The sequence below is a fragment of the Eublepharis macularius genome, chromosome 11, assembly GCF_028583425.1.
Source record: "Eublepharis macularius isolate TG4126 chromosome 11, MPM_Emac_v1.0, whole genome shotgun sequence".
Classification (NCBI taxonomy): Eukaryota; Metazoa; Chordata; class Lepidosauria; order Squamata; family Eublepharidae; genus Eublepharis; species Eublepharis macularius.
In genome coordinates, this window is record NC_072800.1 from 15498884 (window position 1) to 15525538 (window position 26655).

At 45.8% G+C, this 26655-nt stretch overlaps 1 protein-coding gene across 1 annotated transcript in view; it reads left to right on the forward strand.

Annotated features, from left to right (window-relative positions):
• Positions 1-26655, forward strand: part of TNS3 (tensin 3) — a 361185-nt gene that overhangs the window by 241115 nt on the left and 93415 nt on the right. Inside the window, exons 16-18 of the mRNA XM_054991056.1 lie at positions 6496-6625; positions 8228-8293; positions 9789-9902. Of these exons, the coding sequence (XP_054847031.1) occupies positions 6496-6625; positions 8228-8293; positions 9789-9902 (310 nt within the window). The remainder of the gene's footprint in view (positions 1-6495; positions 6626-8227; positions 8294-9788; positions 9903-26655) is intronic.

The following is a 26655-nucleotide window of genomic DNA, read 5'->3' on the forward strand; positions in this document are numbered from 1 at the left end:
GTGGTGAGCTCCCCTTCCCTGGCAGTTTTCAAGAAGAGGCTGGATGAATACTTGTCAGAGATGCTTTAGGCTGATCCTGCACTGGGCAGGGGGTTGGACTAGAAGGTCTGTATGGCCCCTTCCAACTCTATGATTCTATGATTCTAAGGGCCAAGCTACACATGACGAATGACACTTGAACGGCAAGTGTATTTCTCCCTGTTCACTTGCCTTCCACTCAATCCACTTGCCGTTCAAGTGTCATTCGTCATGTGTAGCTTGGCCCTAAGACTGAGAGTCAAGCTACAAGTGATACCTTACACAGGTTGGACACGTGTCAGCTTCCCTCAAGTTTTGATGGGAAATGTAAGCGTCCTGGTTTTACAGCTTGGCTCTGCATTACAGCTGCAAGACCAGGACGCCTACATTTCCCATCAAAACTTGAGGGAAGCTGACAAGTGTCCAACCTGTGTAAGGCGTCACTTGTAGTTTGGCTCTGAGAGTGTGTATTACCATTTGGAGAATGGCATGGGCTGCGACTGCAAAACCTCCATGGGCCGTGTTGCTGACTGTAAGGGCGATGGGTTACCCATTTCTCACTTCCTTCTCATCCATACATGTCATCCGGGTGAATATTTAATTTTACCTTGAGCACTCTCTTGCTGTATCTCTTAAGGGGGCCAGTGCTTGCCGGTTAAAATACTGGCAAATGGCAAGTCCTGCTGCCTTTAGCACAGGCCTTTAATTGCCCATCCTCAGAAATGATTTGGTGTAGCCGGCTTCCTCCTCCTTGCTTGCACAAAATGATAGGGATGAGATGGGTTACTCTGTTAAGGGAGCAGTTTGTGGGCTGGACTCTTGGGGGGGGGGATTGTTCCCACAGTCAGGGTGCGGTTGACAACCTCCAGATGGTGGCTGGAGATCTCCTGGAATTACACAGAGATCAATTCCCCTGGAGAAAATGGCTGTTTTGGAGGGTAGACTCTATGGCATTATACTTCGCTGAGCTTCCTCCCTTCCCCAAACCCCCCTTCCTCAGGTCCCACTCCCCAAATCTCCAGGAATTTTCCAGTCCAGAGCTGGCAACCCAAGGTGGGGTGGAGGTGGGGTTTTTCACTTCCTGGAATTATTGTGAGAGAGCAGAGTGCACGATTTACTGTCATATCTATAAACTGCATATCGTATAAACGATGGCGATATAAAAAGCCCTGCATATAAGAGAGGAGGGCTGGACTCAGGTACAGACAGGGATTTTTTTTTCTATTTGTTTTAGATAGCATTTTTTTTTCTTTTGCAAATTAAGCTGAATTGTTTATCAAAGAGCAGAAGAAGAGGGATAGTATTTAGTCCTTTGTTCTCCTACTTTTTCTTTTTCCTGCTTTTACCCCCACTGGGGAAAACTTATAGACACCCAATATCCTTCCCCTCTACCCCCTTAGGGAGACAAGCAGCTTAGGGCTGGCTTTTTCCAGGGACAAATCATCAGGGGAGGGAAGCTGAACCAAGTTCTTGGTTTTCCCAGGACCTCCCAGACACCACCACTCTTAGAACAACTCACACATCTGGACTGACTTTTCAGGCGTGATTGCAAAAGATGACTTACACATTTGTGCCTGGGGATAATAATTATACGAAGAAGAGGTTTTTGCGTGAAGGAGCTCTTATTCCTGGAGAAAGAATTCACCTGCAGAAGATTTTCTGAAACTGTCTGGGGTCACACCCTCTTTAATAAGCACACGCTGGCGAACTGATGTCTATGCAAGTGTCATATATTCGGGACATTAGTAACAGAAATTGACTTTAAAATTATGCTCGTCGGGCTAGAGGAGACTTACATCCATCTGTACACCTCAGTCTACCCTGCATCATGTAGGTGGTATGCCATGATTGCAGTGTGATTTCTTGGTGGTAGTTTTTGCTGGCGCACTAAATCGTGTCTTGCGTGTGGGGCTGTGTGTGGGAACAAGATGACATTTGCAGAATGTGGTGCCCAATGGAGTCTTCTCAGTTTTCTGTGGTTGAAGAAATGGCTGTGAAGATTGGTTTGGGGGTGGGGGGGGGGGGAAGTCCGCCAACATCTTAGAAGGCAGAGGGGAAGTTGCATAATATTTCCTGGAGTAGTTGTCAGGATATGAGTGCTTCACAGAAGAGCTCCTTGACCTCCCCATAACTAGCCAAACCACAAACGCAAAGTTTTTCTAGTCTTAAGCTCATTAAAACCAGAGGGCCTAGATTGGAATAACACAGCATAGGATTGCACTGTTGCCCATCAGAATAATCACAATTTTACAAATATATATGGTATAAGATTTATGAAGGCTGTAGAATCCAGTTTTTCTAAGTGCACAATTGCTTACTTAAGGCAAGTTGCACGCAGCCCTGTTCATAAAAGCTTGCATAGGAAAACAAAGCGTTGTCAACAAGAGCCCTCTGACCAGCAGTTCTTCTTCCTCCACCCTCTCTGTTCCAGAGGCCCTGTAAAAAGGAGTAATAACAACAACAAGATTCAATTTATACACCGCCCTTCAGGATGACTTAACACCAACTCAGAGCAGTTTACAAAGTATGTTATTATTATCCCCATAACAATAATCACCCTGGCTAGGGTTGCCAGGCCCCTTCAACCTCCTGGCGGGGGGATTGGGGCCTGGCACTCACCTTTCCTGGGGGCTCCCGCAAGTGTGATGATGTCACTTCCCAGAAGTGACATCATCACGTGGCAAACATTGATGCCAGGTGATTCACCAAGTTGGGGAGCAAATGGAAAGTGATGACCGTACACCCGCCTCTGGCCCAGAGGGATGAAAGGGAAGAGGCAGCCCTTCAGGTGTGTGTGCCCAAGGCCATGAAGGGTTTTGAAGGTCCCCTCTGCCTTCTAAGATGTCAGCGGACGTTGCCCCCCACACACAAACCAAACTTCACAGCCATTTCTTCAATCACAGAAAACTGAAAAGACTCCATCGAGCACCACATTCTGCAAATGTCATCTTGTTCCCATGCACAGCCCCACACGTAAGACACTCTTTAGTGGAGCAGCAATAAACCACCACCAAGAAATCACATGGAGCTTGATTTGAGCTCAGCAACAAACTGGCAGCCAGTGTGTTATGACAGGCAACGGTTTGCGTTGAGGCCGGTTGTGCAAATGGATGACAATACAATTGCAGCAGATCTGTCTTTGAATATGCGGCTGCTCCATTCATGCATAAAGCAGGTGATGGGAGCTGCGATTTAAAGGGGGCTCATTGTGTGGGGATGAGGGACCCTCTGGCCACCCGCTCGGTCCTTCCACCCCAGATATTTTTCTTGCAACTGAACTTAACTGGGCTGGAGAGAAGCACTTGGAGGGGTAAGACTGGCAGGTGAGGAGGCTGGTGGGGGTGCCCCTTTGCTCCTTAAATCGCCCCTCCCTTTCTGTCTTGCTCATGAATAGGGCAGACCTATGACTGGAGATGGGGGGCAGTGGGCTGTCACTTGTTCTTTGGGCCTCAATGGCAATAAAAAACCACCACCCCAGCAGCCTCCTTCAAAGAACTAGACAGTAAATATCAAAACAGGAGTGACGAAAATTTCCCTTTATTGTTCCTCTGCAAAGATCTGCACATTGCATGCACGTGTGGCCCTGCTTCAGACCAGGGGATCTGTTTGTTTATAGCTGCAAGCTGCTTCAGATCAGGGGAATATTATGTTTAATCTTTCGCCCTCCCAGCATGGTTTTGCTCATTGAAACTCCCCTCCCCTCCCTGCACCCCTTCTTTCCCCTTCCCCATCCTGCCCAGATCTGAGTCTAAACAACAAACCGAGAGGCACCTCCAGTAACAGAAACAGATCTGAGTCTGGTCTCTGCCGTTGCCTGTTTCAGACCAATGGAGGCTCAGGACCCTTTCTAAGTTTATTTTGGATCCTAAGGCAGAGAAAGAACTGCTGCAGATCTTTATCCCTTTATTAACAATGTCTAGTCTACAACAATACTCCGCACCTGCTCCAGATAGTTGTCTGTCGGCAGCAGGGATAGGACAATGCACAGAGTGATGAGATCATATGCATTATGCTAGGTAACACGAGGAAGTGGCGCGGCGGGTGGGGGGGGGATGCAGCGCTGCCGCCAATCCAGTGTAATGTCTATGTCTGCCCTACGGTCAAAAGCTTTGTGAAAAGGAAGTAACTTGAAACCTGGTCAGGTTCGGTGCTTTCCCTTCGATCAGCTAAAACTCAGACGCTTTGGAAAACACTTTCTTGGGGAAGGAGTTCATTGAGTTGTTGAATTGTCTAATTGGAAATGCAAACTGTCTTTTTGGATGGCTCTTCAGGCTACCCCTGTAAATGCATGCATGCCATTGCAACATGAATAATAAGGAAAGAATGTACCATTAAGACCTCAGACTCTTCGGGGAGTGCTATCTTGATTTCCCATCTGAGGTATGGCACATACGCCGGAGTTGGAGGAGGGCCTGCGGTTCAATCAGGGCACCAGATGTCTAAATCTGTGTTTGGAAATACCGTAGCAGTGTTTTGACAATTCTTTATCTGCTTTCCTGCTGCTGAACATACTTGCCCTGTGAGGTAAGGCGCACCTCATGTGCAGGTGCCAGCTAAAGAGATTATGAAAGCTTTGAGAATTGCTTATGTTGTGTTGGCCCCAGTGGATTCAAAATTGTTTCTCCAGAATTCCTTGAGGAGAAGATGGACAAGCGTCCCTGAGAGGCATTTCCCCTACCATTCCGATCTCATGTGATTTGCATGCACAAAAGAATATTGGGCCCATTCTGGGACGAGCTGTTTTGCTCCTGCACAATAGTGAATTCTGTGACTAGTATCTCAGATGATCAGCAGCCGTATCCTGGAATCCTCTAACATTCAAGGGTTTTGTGTCAGACACCCAGGAGTTCCTTAGTAAACAAATCAGTATGTAAAGCAATCTTTCAAGAGAGAGTAAGCTAGACAACCGTGGAATTCGGCCATTCTCTTCAGGGTAATGAAATAGGCACTATGCAAGGCTTGCCAATCCCCTGCTGCCCCCTCCTCCCCCTACCCCCATTTACCTAGCCAGTGGAGGGGGGGCTGCCCCCTGGGGCATCCCCCCTGGCAGCGCCCCAGTGCTCTCCCATGCCCCACAACAGGCCCGTTTCAGGCTGAATCAGGCCCGTGGGGTCGGGGTGATTCAACCTCCTTGCCAAGCGTGGAAGTGCTCCCGGGCCACCCTTTGACCCACATGATGACATCACTTCCCGGAAGTGACATCACCACATGCGCCAGGAGCACATGCATGCCGATATACAGACTTGGCGCTTCACAAAGTGAGTGTCAGGGGCTCACAGGACCTGGCAACCTTACAGTATACTGAATCATAAAAAAACATTAAAAGTGAGTGGTGGCACACAGAAAATATGAAAAACTCAGTCCCCGAAATTGCTGCACATGGTTTCTCGGATTACCTGAAAGTGTATTCTAGGCTTCCTTGTACCATTCAACCCCAGAAGATTTTGAGGTGCATTTCAGAGTTCGAGCCATTGCCAAAAGAAGCAGCATTTGATACCAAACTTTCATGGGACCATCCTTTGAATTATGCAGGTTTAGCTCAGTGGGGAAATTAGTCCCGGTAGGACCACTGGGTTTTTACTTCCTGCATTTTCTATATGTTTCTTCCTAGCAATCAGCCTCCAGGCCCAAAAGAATCAGTTAAAGGCCTTGTGTGATGAAAACTATTTTTAACTGGGACCTGGAGGAAAAAAGCAATGAGCACCTGGCAGACAAGTCTGGGGAGGGTATTCTGAAGTCTGGGTGCCACCACAGAAAAGGCTCTGATACCCGTCACCACCATTTCTGGAGGAGCGGTGTAGAGTAGGGCCTCACCAAATGCTTCGACTTGGTCTTAGTTTTCCCAGACGGCAGAGGAAGCGATAGAACTGATTCCGGAATGAGAAGACTGCAGGCATGAATATTCCCCCCCCTAAAACCCCTTCTTGTGGGAGAACTTGCATGTCAGGAGGAAGTCTAGTCTGTCACTCTTCCCCCTTGAGGCCTTGTTTTCTATGTCCTGAGATCTTTGTGGGCGTGTGGAAGAGCATTCAGTCGCGTGGAACAATCTGGATGCTGATTTACCCCCTCATTACCAGTTGTGTAAACTAGCCCTCGACTGTTTTATGCTGTATTTTACATGGACTGAAGGCCTCAGACGAAATGGGACTGAGATGACATTGGTGGCAGCAGGGTTTGCCAGGGGCTCTGGGTAGGGGTTTGTCATTTTCCCACTGTCCCATGGCCTACCACTACCCTGTGAGGCATCTTAAACTGAAGGGCAGTGATTTGTTCAAGGCTACACAGCGTGCTTTATCTCTCAGCTGGGTTTTGCGTCTTGATCTTGCACGTCTCTCTACCAGTGCCTCAGTCTTTTCCCCTACACACATCTGTCGGCCTGTCCATGAGAAGGAAGTACCGTGTATTCTCTGGTGTAGCTGGATATTTGGTGACTACAGGAGTGTTGGAAATGGCATTGTTTTGTTGCCTGTCTTTCAGCTGAAGTGCTACCACAAAAAATACCGATCGGCCACCCGTGACACCGTTTTCCGCCTGCAGTTCCACACGGGGGCTGTTCAGGGATATGGTATGGTATTTGGCAAAGAGGACTTGGACAACGCAAACAAAGGCAAGCTTCCTTCTTTAGATGGCATGAATTGGGGAGCGTGTGCATGTCTGGAGGGGAGCTTTGGTGGAAACAACCAGCATCCAACATTAAGAGATAATGGTCCAGGGAATGAAAATGCTCAATTCCATGATAAAAGTTGACGCCATCTTCCAGTAAGGGTGTCACACTTAGCAGAGGGTATGTGCTTAGCCATAACGTTACAGACCATCATGCGGAGTTGCACATTATGCAGGAGACCCAAAAGAGAGCTTTAATAAAGTATTAAAGAGAGTCCAGTAGCACCTTTAAGAGTAACCAACTTTACTGTAGCTTAAGCTTTCGAGAATCACAGTTCTCTTCATCAGATGCACCTGATGAAGAGAACTGTGATTCTCAAAAGCTTATGCTACAGTAAAGTTAGTTAGTCTTAAAGGTGCTACTGGACTCTTTTCTATTTTGCTACTACAGACTAACACGGCTAACTCCTGTGGATCTATTAACAAAGTATAGCATCTCCTCTTTTTTATCCTTTTCTTATAAGGGCTTCAGGGGCAAAGGAAACGGTATGCAAGCGAGTTGGCTACCAGTTGGCTGTTCTTGAACTCTGGCAGTGAAGGACGGAGACAGGACAGCCAATGACTCTTGAAAATGTTGTTTGTTTTCAGCACCAGCGTGTTAATTTTTCTGATGCTGAGGACAGGAAGTAGTTTTTAAGCCATTTGAAGATAGAACAATATAAAGCGCCGTGTCTTTCTTCTGCCGAATATCATCTCTGGCTCTGTAGCTTTTTGAAGCCTTTCAAAACTTAGCCGCCGAGAGATGATAGCGGGAGGAAAGGAACCGCGTAGGCAGCTGTATCTTACTACTCCCAGTCTTCTGGTGTGTGTGGGGGGGTCATTTTCCTGCAGAGTCCATCTTTTCTGTTTTAGATCCCAGTCTTTTGGGAATAGATCCAGAGGAGTTAGCCGTGTTAGTTTGTAGTTGCAAAATAGTAAAGAGTCCAGTAGCACCTTTAAGATTAACCAACTTTATTGTAGCATAAGCTTTCAAGACCCACAGCTCTCTTCATCAGATGCCTCTGATGAAGAGAGCTGTGGTTCTTGAAAGCTTATGCTATAATAAAGTTGGTTAGTCTTAAAGGTGCTACTGGACTCTTTACTATCTTGCAATGCTTTGGGAAATTTTGCTGTGCAAGCTCCGTTTCTGTGACTGTGGCTTGCCTAAGAACCCAGTGGTGGTCCGCCTGAGCCCCTCTCATTCATTTCAACGGGGCTTGTACAGGAGAGCTTTCTGGTAGATTTGGCTCTTCATGATTACACTCGAAGCTCTGTCAAGAGAGAGAAAAAATGTTTTCTTTTTTAAAAGCAGCCATAAGTTGAAGAAGATAAAGTAGATTTATATGATGTTCTCAGTGGTAGATCGTAAGCCAGGTATACCTTTCAAACTTGTTCTGTCCCTATGGCAAGAAATGGTGGTATTTTTGTAGGCTGCAAGTAGAATTAGATTTTAAATGGCAACCAAGCTTTACACTCATTTCACCCCAGAATCTTGATTTCTGCTTACAGTCTTCCACTTTCTTTGCATCAAAAACAAATTCTGAAATAATTTCTGCTGCTTTTCCAGACGACCGTTTTCCTGACTATGGAAAAGTTGAGCTGGTGTTTTCAGGATCCCCTGAGAGAATCCAAGGTGAGGATCCCTCATAAATAACCTGCCTTGCATCCCAGTCCTGTATATGTTTACTCTGAAGTAAGCTCCCAGTCGGCTAGCCTAGATGGAAATGCGCACAGATGTTCTAGTCGAGTCAGGATGAAGCTCCAAAACGCTCTGCAACGGCTTCCGTGGGCCTTTGGGCCACGCTTATTCTACACTGCATCTTCTCACATTGCGCTGGATGCTGCCCCAGATACCCTCTGCGCTTCTCTTCAGAGATAGGGGGCACAACAGGTTGCAGCACGACCTGAGAAGCCTCCGTGGGCAAGCGGAAGTTCACATGTGGCTTTCCACGTCTTAGCCGTAGTGCGCAGTATTCTAATTTTGGCTTCTTGGGATCCATTAGTGGGCATGAAGCTGGTTTTCATCCCCTTGGAAATACGTGTAAGAAAAAGTATTTTATATTGACGCCTTTTGCTTGAGATCCAAGCTTGGCCTGGTTGCCAGATTTACACTCCCAATGTTTTGTTTTGAAGCAAAGTTGCACAAGAACAACCGTCAGAAAGAAAGCTGTTGAATTCTGCTTCTAAATAAAACTGAAGCCCAGAGGCACCTTTAACCAACTAACAAAACTTATTTCCTTAGGAGCCTTCGGGCATCCGAGCTCACGTCTTCAGAATTTTTCTTGTTATTCTTGAGGTTTGGGTTTCCACCTGGTGATGAGCTTCACAGGTGATTTCACAGCATTGCCATCTAAAAGGATAGATCATCTGGGGGTCAGAATTCCAAGGACTCCAGTTAATGGTTCTCTACAAATACAAATGTCAGTAGTGCCAAATCTTTGCAGTTCAGCAATGGAAAACCTTACATTATGAAGGCCTGAATTCATAATTTTCTATTCCTTTGGTCCAGCTGTGTGTCTTCAGAGATTTTTGCTGCTGAATTTGGCTCCAGGGCATCATTTTGAGGATTGGGGGAGGGAACGGGGAGGGCACCAGCCCTAGACACACGAGCCAAGGGAGGTTCTTCAGAACAAGGTTACCCCTTCTTTCTTCTCTGGTTAGCAAGAGAGTATCTTCCAGAAGGAGCAAAAGGGAGACTTTGCCCCCGTGCCAGTTTATGGATTTCCATTTAGTCTGTCTACAGACCTAATCAGGGCTCAAAGTAGCTAATTAGATTTTGAATTGCTTTCCGGTTTTTGAGACACCTCCAGGTTGTCAGTCTTAAAGCTGTTTCAGTTGTGTAGAATAAGGCCTCCAACAGACTCCTCGGAGAATTGCAGAACTTCAGACTACAGGTGGAAGGTCACATTCAAGGATGTCCCCACGTCCCCGGAGTGCAAAAAAGGCTAGCCCTTCAAGGAGGAATACTTGCCGGTTTGCATTGAGTTGCTGGGTTTCTACGTGCTGCAAACTTTGGCTAATTCACACCTGGGGCTTTGTCACCCATCTGAAATGACACAGGTCTCATTGGAATGTATCCAGTACATTATTCTGACACCTAAAACTTTGGTGCCACTTTAATCCTCCAGGATCTGAACACCTGCAGAATGATCCCGGGGTGATAGTGGACTACAACACCTCAGACCCCTTGATTCGCTGGGATTCGTATGAGAACACGAGCCCTGACGGAGAAGGTGAGTTCTGTTAGGAGAGGAAGGCGATAAGCTAGAATGAAGCAAATAAAGTCCCAGCTTGCCTGCCCCCAAGTGAACCAAAATAAGGTGAAAAGTTAAGGAACGTCCTCATCCCAATTTCAAGGGCAGCATGTGCCTCGTATGACAGCCGCTGGAGGGATTTCTGGATACTGCTCACATGAAGTCCAGGGCTGACATATAACCATGTGTTAATCATGGCTTACGCACCATCTCTGTTCACACTTCAAGATGGGCATTTGGTAGCTTGCTGGGCTAAATCCTACAGCTGTAGGTTGTGTGTATGGAAACACCAGCAAGTTCAGATTGTCTGAAGAGGCAGGGAAGCTGTGTTTAACTATGGTGCGATTGGTGCGGACAAAATATACCTATGGTGATTGCAACCTGCAGCTTTCTATGTAATAGTTACGTGTTCTCCGCTGCCATCATTCATAAGGTTCATACTAGATAACTGGCATGGGTTTCTTGAAAGAATGCTGGGACTTGTAGTTTGGTGAAGGTACTGACTGTTAAAGACTTGTAGTTTCCTTTCCAATCCCAGAACCTCAGTTCCCATGATCCCCTGGGGGAGAACACTTGACTATTACATTATACTTAATGCCTGTAGCATAAATACGCTCTGAGCAGTGCAGAACTGAATTCTGCAGCAAGAAGATATGGATTCCATAATACATACACATTTGCATAATCTCTCTTTTGCATAATCAGTTTTTACTACATTATATGATTCTGCTTTGTGGGGAAAGTGCAAGGAAAGTGTTCAAGAAACTGATGCCCTTGTCTTCTAGAAATCTTATTGTGCAGCTCTCTTTTATGAGCTTTTTCCCAGGCAGTGCCCTACCCATTTGAGCATACATTGGCAACCATATTTTTCACCTTTTCTAGTATTGCAGGGACACCTGCATAGTCCTAGATAATTTTATTTATTTATTTATTTACTTCATTTATCCACAATATGAACCGCAAGCGGCTTACACCCACCTTTCCTTCATTTTATCCTCACAACAGCCCTGCGAGGTAGGTTAGGCTGAGTGCATGTGATTGGCACAAGCTTCTGTGGCAGAGTAGAGATTCGAACCTGGGTCTCCTGTTTCTAGTCTGACATTTGAACCAGTCTTTCAGTGCAATATTTTTAACAGTATTCAGGCTGGATAACAACTCGATGAGGTAGTGTGTGTAAGCAAAAGGATGTGATGGTGGGTAAGGAAATATCTGGTCCAGCTGACAGGCTTATAGCAATATGTGCTGAAAGCTGCAAAATCTCTGCCCGTTATTACTGCAGATCTTTCAGTGCATTTCCCAGTGAACAGCTGGCTTTCAGGAATTCACCATGATAGATCATCTTTTTTGTTGTTGTTGTAGAAACTGATTTTTCATCTGAAAAATTTCCCCTCCCTTTTCAACTAAAAGTAAATAGCTGTTGAACGGGGAGGTGCCCTCTTGCATAGTTAAATGCTTGTTTTCCCAGAGGGCTGCTTCACTGTTACAAAACCCTAGCTCCGAGACAAAATTGCTTTGGTTCTGTTGCCTCGGAAGGAATGCAAACACTTACCCACAAAAACACCCTGGTCAGTGCCAGTTCTGGTAAGTGAAGCAGAGACTGGAAGCAACAAGATGAGCTTGTGGGTTGGAGTCTTGAACTCTCTAGTGAGTTTCTAGACAGGAGTGAGTGTGTGTGTATGGAGGGAGGGAGAGGTGTATTTTAGAAGGGAGATCTGGCAGGCAAAGTGGGGGGGAGAGGTTTATTTTAAAATCCAAATTGCTATGTACTGCTCCGTCTCCCCCTCCATTCTTCTTTGGCAAGCAAAGCCGAAGTGGTGAATTACAGGATTTCACAATGCCTCCTTGGAGAGGTGCCTACTATATTTTCCAGTTGTATCTCCCTTCTACAAATGCTCACTTAGGGCCAAGCTACAAGCGACAAATGACACTTGAACACAGCAAGTGAACAGACTCACGTGTATTCCTCCCTGTTCACTTGATCATCCTGTTCACAGCGTGATCAAGTGGAGTGCAAGTGAACAGGGAGGAATACACGTGAGTCTGTTCACTTGCTGTGTTCAAGTGTCATTCGTCACTTGTAGCTTGGCTCTGTTATCTCCCTGGATATGCCTTGGAGTATGGCTTCTGCATTGCCCATCTTCTCTTGTCATGACCCCATGAAGCAAGGAATTGAATGTAGTTATTTTATCTCTCAGAGCAGTTGGAGGAGTAAAGATAAGATTTAAAACGTCTCACTTCCACGTGCGTGCTTGTGGTCAATGTTTCACTTCCTCCCATGCTGCCTCTTTGGAAATGTTTCTGTGTTACTATAGAAATGTGTGGCTTTACATACTTGTGTCAGTACTGTAAACAGTGTACAAGTTTAGGCTGGTGGATTTCTGTTCTGAGTTTTGGCTGCAGAGCAGATAGAAGGTGCTCCAGATTCCGGCAGGTCAGTATTTGAATGCGAATCCCGCTTTAGAGGAAGCAGGAGGCTGCGGTCGAAATGAAAGCTATGAGTTTCTTCTCGGAGTCCTGGGAGCTGAAACGACGTGGTGCAAAAACTGATTTGAGATTTTGCGTTTGTGATTTTAATTCAAATCTGGAGTGGGGATTTCCCCCTCCCCCAGAACGCCCGTGTGTTGCGGGGTTGTTGGGATTGCCTGATATTTTTGATTTGGGGATGTGTTAAATATTAACAGTGCCATCTCAAGAAGAGTTACACCCTTCTAAGCTCATTGACTTTGGGCCAAGCTACACATGACGAATGACATTTGAACGGCAAGTGGATTGAGTGGAGGGCAAGTGAACAGGGAGAAATACACTTGCTGTTCAAGTGTCATTCGTCATGTGTAGCTTGGCCCTTCCATGAACTTTGAAGGGTGTAACTCTGCCTAGAATGGCACTCTGGATCTCTTAACCTGGGCAGTGCCCACATTATTTCAAATGCCAAATGGCGTCGAAGATCATCTCAGCCTGCTGCAAGTCTGGTATTGAAAGAAAATTTTGTAGGACGTCAGGTATTCATATTTATGTATTTATCTACTTGATGTATAGTCCACCTTTCATGCTGAAATGCAAGGCATTGTACAAAAATTAAAACAACAAGAATGCAATAAAAACAATATAATGTATATCTAATTCTGAGCGTGGCCCCCAAGTGGATCAAAAAATCCAGAGAATGGAGCCAGGTACAGATAGGGGATATTTCTCTACAGAACTGTGCCCCCCTCCCCCCGGGTTGCAGAAAAATACTGTCTGGCTATCTATGTTAAATTTAATTTTTTTAAAAAATACAGAGATCTCACAATGCTACGTGAGGAAATCTTGTCCGCCATTTTTTGACAGGGAGGAGCAGCCTGGGGTGATGATACCCCCCCTTGTGTGTCTCATGCCCCCCCCAATTTGTATATAACTATAAATGCAAAAGAACTGTATTACAAAATTATAAATCCTTGCAATAAAAATGGTGTAATACATATGATGGACCATGCAATGAAATTACCAGGATCTTTTTATACCATCTTTTTTCTTTGAGTACCAGCGAGGACTCAAAGGGGCTTATAGCATTCTCCTCTCCTCTCTTTTATCCTCAAACCAAACCTGTGAAGTAGGTTAGGCTGAAAGTGTGCAACTGACTCAAGGCCACCACCAACTTTAATACCTTAACCACTGCACCATGTTGTTTCTTTGAGGAATTTAAAATACTAGTATCAAGGGTATGGTGAATATTTGGGAAACACTCAAGAGAAAATCCAGTGTTTATCACCAGGACATTTTTTCTGGGAAAAGAGGTGGCGGAGGTGGTGCCCCTGGTATCACATGTGCGCGCAAAGTGCACGCATGCTCCCAGGGCCAATGACGTCACTTTGGGTCAGCTGGAACAAGGGGGGAGTTTTTAACAGTTTAAATCACCCTTGGCGAAAATGGTCACATGGCCGGTGGCCCTGCCCCATGATCTCCAGACAGAGGGGAGTTTAGATTGCTCTCCTGGAGATCAGGGGGTGGGGCCACCGGCCATGTGACCATTTTCAAGAGGTTTCGGAACTCCGTTCCACTGCATTCCAGCTGAAAAAAAGCCCCTTCTGTCACCCAAATTCTGAGGTGAATTTGGAACATTTATTAATTTGACCTTAACTGGGTGCTTTTCTAAGTATATTCTGAAGGCGCGTCCTAGATAACAAGCATGCTTGTTCATCACTCATTTGGAACATCCAGTTGAGATACATATTCCAGAAAGAGCATCACAAATCCATCATCAATCAGTTATCTGGTATCTTAAAACAACAGTTTTCCAATGGAGGCAGTTAGGATATTCAGTTGCAAGTTTACAGGTAGTGAGATCAACGTGTATGGATGAACTAACCATTATTGCCATTTGTTTTGTTTAAAAAAACAGCTGAGGCATTTCTGGGGTTCCTCAGCAAATCAGCACACGATGAGTAGGGAACAAAACTTGTTTGCCTCCCTGTGTGAGGTACAAAAGAAATGCAAGAGAGGCAGTCTCTGAAACAACAGGAGCAAAAAGAGCTGAAACCAGCAAGGAAACAAAAAGATCAATACAATGACTCAATAAATACTACTTTAAATATGTTGAATACTCAGTACAGTCAATATCCATATAAACAATGAAAATAGCAATCAACAATGAATGGATCAAAATGAATTCATACAGTGAGAGGTGATGCATCATATGTCCACATAAGACCGCGTTCCCTCTACCAAGTCTCTCAGTGATGCATGCAGTCTCTCATTCAAAATCCAAACGGTAAATAAATTTCTCAGTGGTGCTACACTGAAGACCTCCGCCGAGAAGCAGGGGTGGTGAGGGCAGGTCACCATCCTTCAGCGTGGGTATGGTCCCTTGGCGGGGGAAGAGGGCTCCCAGCACACAGCTTGGAACAGGCTCCATCTCTTTCCATCCCGGAAGTGGGCAGTGTTCCATGAAAGGTCTGGGCCAAGATCTCACACAACATTGTGGAGAGCTAAGCCTCTCAATGCTCAGAAGTGGAGCTTAAAGCAGAGGGGATTTCAGGGGGCTGAGTGGCAGGGCTTTTTTTCAGCTGGAATAGGGTGGAAGGGAGTTCCGGAACCTCTTGAAAATGGTCACATGGCTGGTGGCCCCGCCCCCTGATCTCCAGGCAGAGGGGAGTTTAGATTGCCCGCGGAGAGCAATCTAAACTCCCCTCTGTCTGGAGATCAGGGGGTGGGGCCACCAGCCATGTGACCATTTTCTCCGAGGGCAACCCACTGAGTTCCACCACCTCTTTTCCCAGAAAAAAAGCCCTGCTGAGTGGGATAATAGCTTAAGCAAACTCACCTTAGTTTAAGCATGCCTTTCTTTCTTCATTAACATGGGCACTGAGATCAGTGGGATGTGTAGACCTAAGCGGATGTAGGATTACAACCTAAATCCACCAGAAAGATACCATTCTTGGCAACTAACTACTGATAAGTTTCCAAGAGAGAACAGCGAGCCAAGAAATGGTAACCCTCTTCTTCAGGTTGCTGCTCTGGTACCATGGCATCCTCTGCCTTGGCTCCTAGTGCATAGTTTTTAGTTATACCGGTGGAGGAGAGCGGGTGCATCGGCTACATTTTAATGTGAACAAAGGCACATGTGCCTTCTGAATTTGGGATACAGGAAACGTGGAGGTGCCTAAAGTGTGGCTGTTTTGATCTGGGGTGGAAAGCAGTGCTCAGGAGACAGGCAGGGCATATTTCCGGAGAAGCTCTTTTGCTACGGCAGTGTTTTCTCTACTGCGGCTTTGGATTTCCAAAAATTGTTTTTTTGCAGTTAAAGCTTCTTTACTAGAGTGATTCCAGCCTATGACGGACTATGCAGTTGGGCATGATGACGTTACAAAACTAATTAACCAGTCAGAATTAGCAATGTGCTGATATTACTGAGACAAGTTCTTTGGGACAATGATGTTTGCAGAGGCGATGGCTCTTACAAGAACCCTGCGAGGTGAATTGGGCTGAGAGAGAGTGACTAGCCCAAGGGCTGCCTAGTAAACTTTATGGCAAACTGGGCATTTGATATCAAACAACAAAAGGAAAGTGGTCTCTAACACAGCAAGTATACACTGAGGACCCCGTTCAAAGACACAGTCCTAAGAGACCACTATATATAAAGTATAAATTTAATATTTATTTATTTATTTATATTTCAATTTATATACCGCCCATCCCCAGGGGCTCTGGGCGGTGAACAGTTAAAATCGATAAAAACAAGAACTAAAATCAATATACAAACAATAAAACAAATTAACAAAGTGCAGTGGTGGGGAGAACCCTACCCCACCACAAAGGTGGGAGGTCGACATGGCACCGCCCCCTTCAATCACCGAACGCCTGGCGGAACAGCTCTGTCTTACAGGCCCGGCGGAACGATAATATGTCCCGCTTGGCCTGGGTTTCCACTGACATTGACATTGCTGGGCCCGTGTTTCCATTCCCGCTGGGCCCGGGTTTCCATTCCATTGACATTCCATTGACATTCCATTGACATTGATATGTCAGTGAAAGTGCAAAGTGCAAAAAATCCCAATAAATATTATAGCTCTTAATAATATTCCAAGCTCTCTGACAATTATTTCACCAATGCCTAATATCAGTATTCACAATCAGACAATGACAGCGGGAGGACACGCGCCTAGGAGAGCTGAAGATAGAAGAACACACTCTTGGGCTGTTGTCAAATACTGATGGGAGTTTGCCTGCAGAGAAAAGGAAAAGAAGAAACCGGATCATCATATGGTTATGTTACAAAAACCGTGGAACTCACCAGCGTTGTTTCTCCAGTGACAATTTATTGATAATAATTGGGACATTGTCTGATTGTGAATACTAATATTAGGCACTGGTTAAATAATTGTCAGAGAGCTTGGAATATTATTAAGAGCTATAATATTTATTGGGGTTTTTTGCACTTTGCACTTTCACTGACATATTAAATTTATACTTTATATACAGTGGTCTCTTAGGACTGTGTCTTTGAACGGGGTCCTTCATGTATACAAACTGGAGCATTTTTCCGTGTTGACAAAATTCCCCAAATTTGTGCCCGTGTCTCTCAGCAACAACAGAGCATCCACAGGTGGCTGCCATTGCTAGCTATTCTGCTCACTCGATGTTGCTGGTTTCTTACACCAGCATATAGCTCCATAGGAATGAGTTGTAAGAGGTTACTCAAGGAAGGAGTTGTAGGAACTACTTTGTGGGCATCCTGGGGGAAATAAGAGCTGGGGGTGCGGGTGGGGAAACCTCTGTGAATTGCATAATGCAATTAGAGATCTAGTTATGTCGGATCAGTGGTACGGTCATATTCCCTGCACAGATAAATATGCTATATTGGTGCTTTTCCAAGAGATGTTTCGGACAGTTCTGGTTTCCTGTTGAAGCAGAGAACTTAGGAAGGGACAGTACGGGCATTCTTAATAATAACAACAACAACAACATTTGATTTATATACCATTCTTCAGGACAACTTAATGCCACACTCAGAGCAGTTTACAAAATGTGTTGTTATTATCTTAACGACAATCACCCTGTCAGGTAGGTGGGGCTGAGAGAGCTCTGAGAGAGCTGTGACTGACCCAAGGTCACCCAGCTGGCTTCAAGCGGAGGAGTGGGGAATCAAACCTGGCTCTCCAGATTAGAGTCCTGCCGCTCTTAAACCACTGGCTCCTGAACAGTGTTCACTGCCCAAGGGTCATCCCCCCTGAGCTGCCTCCATCAGCGCCTCTCAGAGTCAAAAGAAAGAATGAGGGAGGCAGCTCAGGTAACCACACTTCACTCATTACCTCCACTTCTGGTTCCATCCATGTCAGGTGTATGTGTGGGGAGGAGACTTTAGATTTCCCTGCAAGGAATTGATGTTCTGTTTCCTTTTCAGGAGGGCACTCCTCTCCTCCTTGTAGCAGAGACCCCATAGCAGGAGTGGCCAAACTGCGGCTCGGGAGCCACATGCGGCTCTTCTAGACATATCATGTGGCTCCTGGAGGTCTCTGAGCATTGCCGTGGCCAGCGAAGCAGGGAAGGAGGGGGAAATAGGCAAGCTTGCAAGCTCCCCCCACAGAGGTTGTCGGGAGAAAAGAGAGAGCGGGAAAGGAGAACCCACCCCTTCCTGTGATGTCACTTTCACGGCACTCCCCCAGACCCGCCTCTTCCTCTAAAATTACTTCAATGTTTACTGTCTTGTGGCTCTCAAACATCTGAGGTTTATTCTATGTGGCTCTTATATTAAGCAAGTTTGGCCACCTCTGCCCCATAGCTAGGATGTTAAAGACCCACCTGGCTTTCACTTTTCCTCTCTGCCATTTATTTCGAACATCTTAAGTGGAGCATTTTAAGGAGGTGTAGAAATATCCTCGGTGAGATTTTTCTCACCTTCCCTCGCAAATATTTACTAAGCCCTGTTAATACTTGCACAACTACATACTTATAGGCCTCCCCCCACCCCCACGCCTCTTTGCCGTCTGAGTGACTGGAATGCATTCATAACCCTCTGGAGCCCCACTGAAGTCTATTGAATACAAACGGGCCCGTGTTAGGAAGCCATATGCATACCTCTTATTTAAAATCCCTCTCTCCAGAAATGAGCACTCTCGCCTGCCAAGTTTATTGGTTTCAGTGTTGCTTGCTTCCGAGTAAGTGCATTCAGGATAGCATCCCTGCAGCATGGGCCTGTGTGGAGTTCGAGGCCTTGCTTGAGCTCAGCTGGCTTCGGCAAAGCTGACTGTATAGAACCTTTCAGTATAGAAGCTTTCAGGGCTCATGAAAAGTGAACGGTCTTTGTAAACATAAAAAACCAGGCCGCTATACAGTGCTCAGAGTTCTAATGGGGAACAGAGAGACAAGCAGTAAAACCAGATTTTGTCAGGTAGAAACATTGTGTTTATGGGGCTTGAACTAGTATCCACACTAACCTGTGATTTTTTTTACTTCCTTTATACCCTTCCTTCCTTCGTTTGTTTATAGTCTGCCTTTCTCACTGAGACTCGAGGTGGATTAGACAGTATGAGACCAGTACAGTCAACTTCAAGGACATTTCCATAAATAATGCCATAGGGTAAATAGACACAATTTTACAAAGGCATAGCATGAGTAAGAATCCAATACAGAGTTGAAGAAATGCTGAAACAGAACATAAGCAATTCTAGGGCTGACATTAGACCACATGAAGCACAAGTAGCTCATAGGAGCGCATATTTAAGACCACAGACAGTATGTAAGGCAACATAGTGATGAAGTCTATGGGCCCTAACTCATTAGCGAAGCATCTGAGAGCCCCTCCCTACAATACAAAAGCCTTTTTGAATAATTCGGTTTTGCATCATTTGCAAAGCCAGGAGAGTGGGGGGGCTCTCCTGACCTCCTCAGGCAGGCCATTCCACAGGGTAGGGGCCACCACAGAGAAAGCCCGCGTACGGGCTGCTGTTGATTTTGCCCATGTGTAGGGTGGCACCTTCAGGAGACACTGATCAGATTAATGAAGCTTTCTCCCCATTTGGGACCCAAGATGGCATACATAATTCTCCTCTCCTCCATTGCGCCCCCACAACAGCCCTGTGAGGTAGGTTATGCCGATATTGTGTGACTGGCCCAAGGTCACCCAGCAAGTTTCATGCCAGCGTGGGGATTTGAACTTGGTTCTCCCAGATCCTAGTCCGATGCTCTAACCACTACTTCACATGTGCTCTCAGAAAGACATAGAGCTAGCTGGGAAGAACATTCTTGTGGTAACAGAAAAAAGGCCAGTATCAACCAAGCTGATTTGTCCTGTAGTACTCCCAGCTCTGATCAGCCACTTGTCTTATAAATATTACAGGCTAGCCAGAAAGTAATTGCCTATTTAGCTAAAAGAAAGAAAAACCCTGTTGATGGCTGTCATGCCTTCTTACCTTCCCTCTAGAATTTCTCTCTTTGTATACCACAGAACTGCCTGTCTTCTGGTTTTGTCCAAATTTTAATCATCATCATCATCATCATCATCATCATCATCATGTAACATTTGATTTATATACAACTTAATGCCCACTCAGAGCGGTTTACAAAGTACGTCATTATTATCCCCACAACAAACTCCCTGTGAGGTGGGTGGGGCTGAGAGAGCTCTGGAAGAGCTGTGACTGACCCAAGGTCAGTTAAGTGGAAGAGTGGGGAATCAAACCCGGCTCTCCAGGTTAATCACTACACCAAACTTGCTCTATGATCAAGATGATCAGATGAATGAATCCTGCAAAATTGTTCCCATTCCAAGGAACCGAGAGGCCCTGAAACTCACAACTGATGCCAACCCGTGGTTTCTCTGGTCTGACCTGAAGAGACTGGCCCACACTGAGTGCTCGGAGGGGTGCCATATGCTACCCTGCCTCTGTTCTCCGTCCAGAAGTCAAAGAGGGTTATGGAAAGAGGACGGGTGGTGCCTTGGCCCTAAAGTGAGCCCTGTGACAAAACTGAATTGCTTACCCAAGTTGTGTGTTGTATCTGCAGCTCAAGAACGAGAGTTTTGAGTTTTACAATTCAGGAATCGTTGTTTTGCTACTTAGTATGAATCCTCTTTGACTGCCTTCATTATTGCGGCCAGGGGCGGCGGGGGGGGGGGGTCGCCCAAGCAGTCCTCCCATCTTTCCCCCCATATTGTCTCTTCCTTGATCAGATCTCCTTTATGACTGTTTTGACAAGACAATGACAGATGTCACAGGCAAACAGTAATTAAAACTGCAACTGGGCATGAACACAGCGTGTCACTGTGCTTGCTTGCTCCTTCCACCTCCCTCTTCTTGCTCATGCAGCTTGATTGGAAGTTTCCTGGCTTGATGGAGCTCCAGTTTGCTGTGATGTCCAAACAAACTCCAGTTTGCTGAGGCCACCTCCTTTTGAGCATCACCGCATATTGGAACTCTGTCGAACAAGGAAGCTTCCAGTCGAGCTCTGTGTACAAGAAGAGGCAAGTGCAAGCCATTTTAAACAAGCCACGCTCATGCCCAATCGCAGTTTTAATTAGACCTTGCTGTGCTGTTTGAATACAGCAAGCGTTGCCAAATAGCCAGCTAGACATTCTGTTTTCTGGTTACAATTCGTAATCCAGACTCAGAAACACACTTTCAAAACCTCACTTATTCTCTTGGCGTGGCTAATTTGGTGGAGATACACTGGATGTAGGTGAAGCCCTCAAGCAGTTTGCCACAGACTTCAGGGCGAAGGTTTCTCAGTTCTGATGTGGTCAGAGATGGCAGCAGGTAAAGATTTGCCAGAGCCAGCTGTGCATTTTTACGGGTCACCGGGGCTTTTTTTCAGCGGGAACGCGGTGGAACGGAGTTCCGGCACCTCTTAAAAATGGTCACGTGGCCAGTGGCCCCACCCCCTGATCTCCAGACAGAGGGGAGTTCAGATTGCCCTCTGTGCTGCTCGGCGGCATGGAGGGCAATCGAAACTCCCCTCTGTCTGGAGATCAGGGGGCGGGGTCACCGGCCACGTGACCATTTTCGCTGGCGATGATTTAAACTTTAAAAAACTCCCCCCTTGTGCCAGCTGACCCAAAGTGACATCATTGTGCGGTCTTGCGTTCCACCACTGAGTTCCGCCACCTCTTTTCCCAGAAAAAAAGCCCTGCTGGTCACCTTCACAATTTTATTCATTCTGGGGATAAGAGGGAGAACCGGAGTTTGCTGTGGAGCAAGGGGTTTCATGGGTAGATGTCAAATTAAAAGCAGACGAGCGAACCAGTTTCGAGCAGGCTGACCCTGCCACTTAGAAGCTGCATCTAGCGTGTGAGTTTGTGGGCATTCAGAACAAATATTTGCTTGATGGATTTAGCGGAGGGGGGGGGGAATAGGTATCTGCCTGTCATGCAGTAAGTCAAGAATCAAGTAAAGGTGGGCTGTGCTTCCATCGAGTAAAACTTAAAAGGTGGGAGGTGGGCAAAGGGAGAGACCCTCTGCCGAGAAAATATTTTGCAGCCCGAATCACCTTTGTAAAGCACACGGCTTCATTCTTTAACTGCAAAGGTTCAAATTTCATTGAACCTGATTGTGCCCTCTGGCTCCTCCTCCGTGTTTACATTTTCACAGCCTTTTTTTTGGCTGAAGCCAAAGTTCCATGCTCCTCCAGCAGTTACCTTCAGAACTGCAAAGAAGCAGAAAGCGGTGGTGGTTTTCAATACCTACTTTCCCTCTCTCTTGCTGGAAGAAAGGCTTTTTAAAAAAATCAGCTGGCCGTACTTTGCCTCTTAAGAGTATGGCACGTCTGTCTTTTCGGTAAGCGGCTGTTGTGTTTAGATTTGAGAAGATGTTCAGGTTGTGTATGTGCGTGTGTGTGTGAGAGAGAAATATGCATAGAGTGCTTTGTGAGTATCAGGAGTTTGTATTTAGCAAAGAGAGCAGGAAACGAGAAAACAGATTCACGCACAGGAAAAGGAATGCAGTTCTAGACTTGTATAGATTTGTCTGAGGGTTTATTTGTTATGTGGTCATGGCGGGGAGGGGAAAACACTCCGATCATATCCATTCTCCTTGTTTGAAAAGGGATTTTTGAATGGCACAGCTTAACGAGACCAGCTCGGTGCGTTGTTTTCCTCCTGTTTGGAAGAACTGGGTCAGAACTGTCATTTCCAGGCCTCTGATGTGTGCTGATTTGAATGTGTTTCCTCAAATGCTGAATGGCTGGAAAGGAGATAGCTGTGGGACAGGTCAGAAAAGCTGCCAGACAGAAGTGTTTCTCTCTCTCTCCGGAGCCCGAGTTCAGTTCTGGGAATTTCACAAAAGAAAGCCGGATGAGAATGGTTGTGGAGCAGAGCTGAACTGGTATGTGCCTTGCGGTTCTGGCCTGGCCTTTGTAAATGTGATTTGCTTTCTGTGCATTAGGCTGTAGACAAAAAAAAATGCACACGCGGTCTCTGTATTGCGTGTGCCTGATCCCAATCAGTTTGTAGTTCAGATTCAGGGCTGGACTTTTGCCAAGTTTTGTGGCCGTTCAAAAGAGAGCCAAAGGTAATTCACCCCCCTCTTCTGGTAGAGAGACTTCGCTCTGAGAGAAACAGAGTAAAGGAAAAGGGCTCTTTTCAGCTCGAGGTAGACGAATTCCATTCCTACTTTCAAGAGTTTACTGTTTCGATCTGCCTTCAGGGTGTGTTTTCTGTTTTTCTGGCGGGAGTGGGTTGGGGAAGACAGCTGTGTTACTGTACCATTCTCTGCAGCCAGTTACTTCCTTGGAAAAAGTGAGAGCCGAGTGGCGTTTTGGAATAAAATGAGGTATTTCATCAAGAGCGCCAGTATTCTCGCTAAGGTGTTTAGAGTGAACCCTCGCTTAGCTAGTGTGTATCTTCCAGATTTACTTTGCCAGAAAAGCAACCTTCTTTTCCTTCCTCTTCTCTCTCTGCGCCTGGACATATTAGGGGTTTTTTTTAGCTTTAAAATTTTTTTGACCTAACTGGGATTTGTCTCTTGGGGGTGTTTAGAAAGATTGGGTCGGGTGATGCAGAATGTAGAAGACTGGTGGTGTCTAAAGTTATTTCCTAATAGTTTTTTTCAAAAAGAGAAGCTTTAAAAAAAGGAACAAAAAACCAAGCGCTAGACAAAATCCAACCATTCCTATATTTTGTTCCATTTTTGAAAAAGAAATGGGCAGGCTTTCTCATTTGTCCTTAAAGAATTTGAATTAATGTCGTATGTCTGGTCCCCAAACAGCCTGATGAAGGCTGACTCACAACAGATCAAGAGATCCAGCCATTTAAATTGGATAGTAAACTTTTTGCAGACTTCACGGGGAACGTGTCCGTGTTTGCATCATAGGAGCACTCAGCACAGTGTAGGATAAGGCCCTCTGTTTCTCGTAGTTTTTTTAAAGGCATGGATTCCTGAGCGATATGATTAAGTAATTTGAATGGAATGTGCAGAAAGGTATGACGCTGAAATTATTGCATGTGTAAATATTTTGTCAGACATGAAATGTTATATAATCCTGGCTTGTTGTGATTTCGAAGGACTTGCTAGTGAGCATTGTTCAGGGTTGGAGGGAACCCACTCAGATCTGAAGAATTTCCAGAACTGGACTCAGGGGTTCCAGGCCTTTCCTGGAAATGTCCCGTGAGATAGGCCTAGGGCGGCTTGGTGCTATTGCCTTCCCATGCCGCACCTCACCTGGCATGCTCAGAGACCTTCAAGGGGAAGATAACATTACTGCTTCTTAAATGGAACCTGGCCATATTCATTCTCTTTGATCATTTGGGGAAGATTTTGGAATCCATTCTGGGTTTGGAAATCCACTTCAGGCTTGGGATGAAATTCCATTCCATGCTCCACCAAAGCTATCCAAGTAGGACCAAGCTGATCCATTCATCCATCGCACCGGCATTCATCACTCAGTGGAATCCTGCAGGCAGGGCTCATTTCGAGGGGGAACACGCAAAAACGCAGTTCCGGCAGTTCCCCAAAGAGGTCATATGTCAAGTGGCCCCGCCCACCTGACTCTCGGCCATTTTGGGCCCGTTTCATCCTGGATTGGGGCCAAAACGGCCTGGATCGGGCCTCTGACAGGTGGTGGATCACTCTCCTGTTCAGCAGCAGCCCAATCCTAACCATTTTGGGTGCCTTTTCGGCCATTTTCAGCCCCTTTTTGCCATTTTGGGCCCAATTTCGGCCCTGAATGGCCAGGATTGGGTCCAAAGCAGCCAGGATAGATGATGTCAAGGGGCGTGTCATATGCTAATGAGTTATGCTAATGGGTTATGCTAATTAGTTCCTCCAGCTCTTTTTCTATGAAATGACCCCTGCCTGCAGGTGAGAACTTGAACTTGCTCAATGAGGAAAAGAGCAAGAATCCAGTACCACCTATAAGACTAACAAAATTTGTAGTAGGGTAGGAACTTTTGTGAGTCACAGCTCACTTCTTCAGATACCTGAAGATTCCCTCGAGGCAGTATAATATTTATATGTAACTATGGTTACTTATAGTAAACAAATTCACTAGGAAGATTCTCCACCCTTTGATCAAGAGGTTCATCAATATGTGGCTAATTTGGAATCCAGCATGGAGCAATTCAGCCGTGGAGCCTGCTGCGTTAGGATGTATAGTAGAGAAGATACCTGAAGAAGTGAGCTGTGGCTCATGAAAGCTCACACCCTACCACAAATTTTGTTAGTCTTACAGGTGCTACTGGACTTTTGCTCTTTTCTGCTGCTACAGACAGACTAACATGGCTACTTATCTTGATCTTGCTCTGAAGAGTATGCGTTGATTCTTATGAACATAGACTGGGCAGTGACTGCTCAAGAACTGTGACAGTTCCAACTCAATGGGAGCTAGACATCCTAACATGGGGCTGTGTGGGAAGATGAACATTCCCAAGCTCTGTAGCAGTTCACAAATAATATCTGGAAATACACAACTCTGTGAGTTTTTAAGCGAGCACTAAATGGTGGGTATTTCTCTGAAACCATCTTCTGTCTCTCTGTGAAAGGACTTAGCTTTTTGTGCAGGGTACCCAAAAGTCTTTCTTTGGGAGGACAAAACTTGCTAGAAGAACATAAGCAGCCCTCCTTCCCCAATCATATGCGGTTTCTTGTATATGCGGTGCAGCCAGAAGCATGGGCTGCTGGTACGCAGCTGCTGCACATGTGTCTTTCAAAGCAATACCCTTCCTGGTCACCATGAATGAGAAAGGGTTTCCTTGCTCAGCAAGCAGGCAAGTTAATCAGCCTCATGTGATCTAATAATTTTTTAAAAATCATATACTATATTTAACCAAAAAAAATGCTAATGTTTTTTGCAGGTGTACTTTTGAGGGGAAAAGAAGGGGTTGTGTTACATTCACATGACATTTGCAATTATGTACACTAGATCCCTACCGCACCACTCCCACAAACCTTACCTGAGCAGGCAGCAGGAAAGGTACCAGTAATAAATAATAGTTTGGCCCCAGAGCCTGGCAGCAGCCCTGGAACCTGAAGGGGTAGATCCCTATCCCACCACACACAAAGAAAATTCAAGCTCCAATGCACTCTCCCTGTCTCTCTCTCAAAATGCCAACAACAACTGTCTCTCCCGCTCCACTGTCTACAAAACCAGAGCTGGGAGCCCCCCCTTCCCCCTGCTCTTTGCTTCCTTGTAACAAATTTGGAGCTCCATACTTGAAAGGAAGACCTGTCTATCGTGCTAAATTGGGCTTTGATTTGGGTTTCCAGGGCAACAGCAGGAGTTCAGACAGAGTTCAGACACTCCCTGCCTAAGTTGCCAAGGGAATTGATTGCAGGTGCCAGACTGTCTGGCTTGACGAACCGGAACGGAAGAGGCTTGCAAAGACCACCTGTTCGTTTACAATGGGGCCTCAGGAACAGTTTGCTCACGAACAGCAGATTGGGCTGTTCGTGGCTTTTTTTTTTAGTTCGTATTGCTGTTCGTGCCCATCTCTAGTTCATGTCTTATTCTCCCACCCCTTTTTGAGTCCTTTCCTTGCTTTGGTGTTTTTATCCTAAAATTTCCTCACCTGCTTATCAACCCAACCTCAAGACCAAGACTTCCCTTAGCAGCACCAGCTGCCCTGTGATACCCATTCCCCCTTCAACATGCCACCTTCGCTGCATCCTTTTATCAAATTCCATCTTCACTGCGTTCCTTGGGTGCCCAGGCAACATCGAACCACGCTGGTCTCTTGGCATCCTCCAAAATGATGCAGGGTTTTACAATGTATCCAAAAGAAAATAATTACCCTGTAATGAGTGCTTTGTTTTCCCTTCACATCGGAAAGTATTGACTC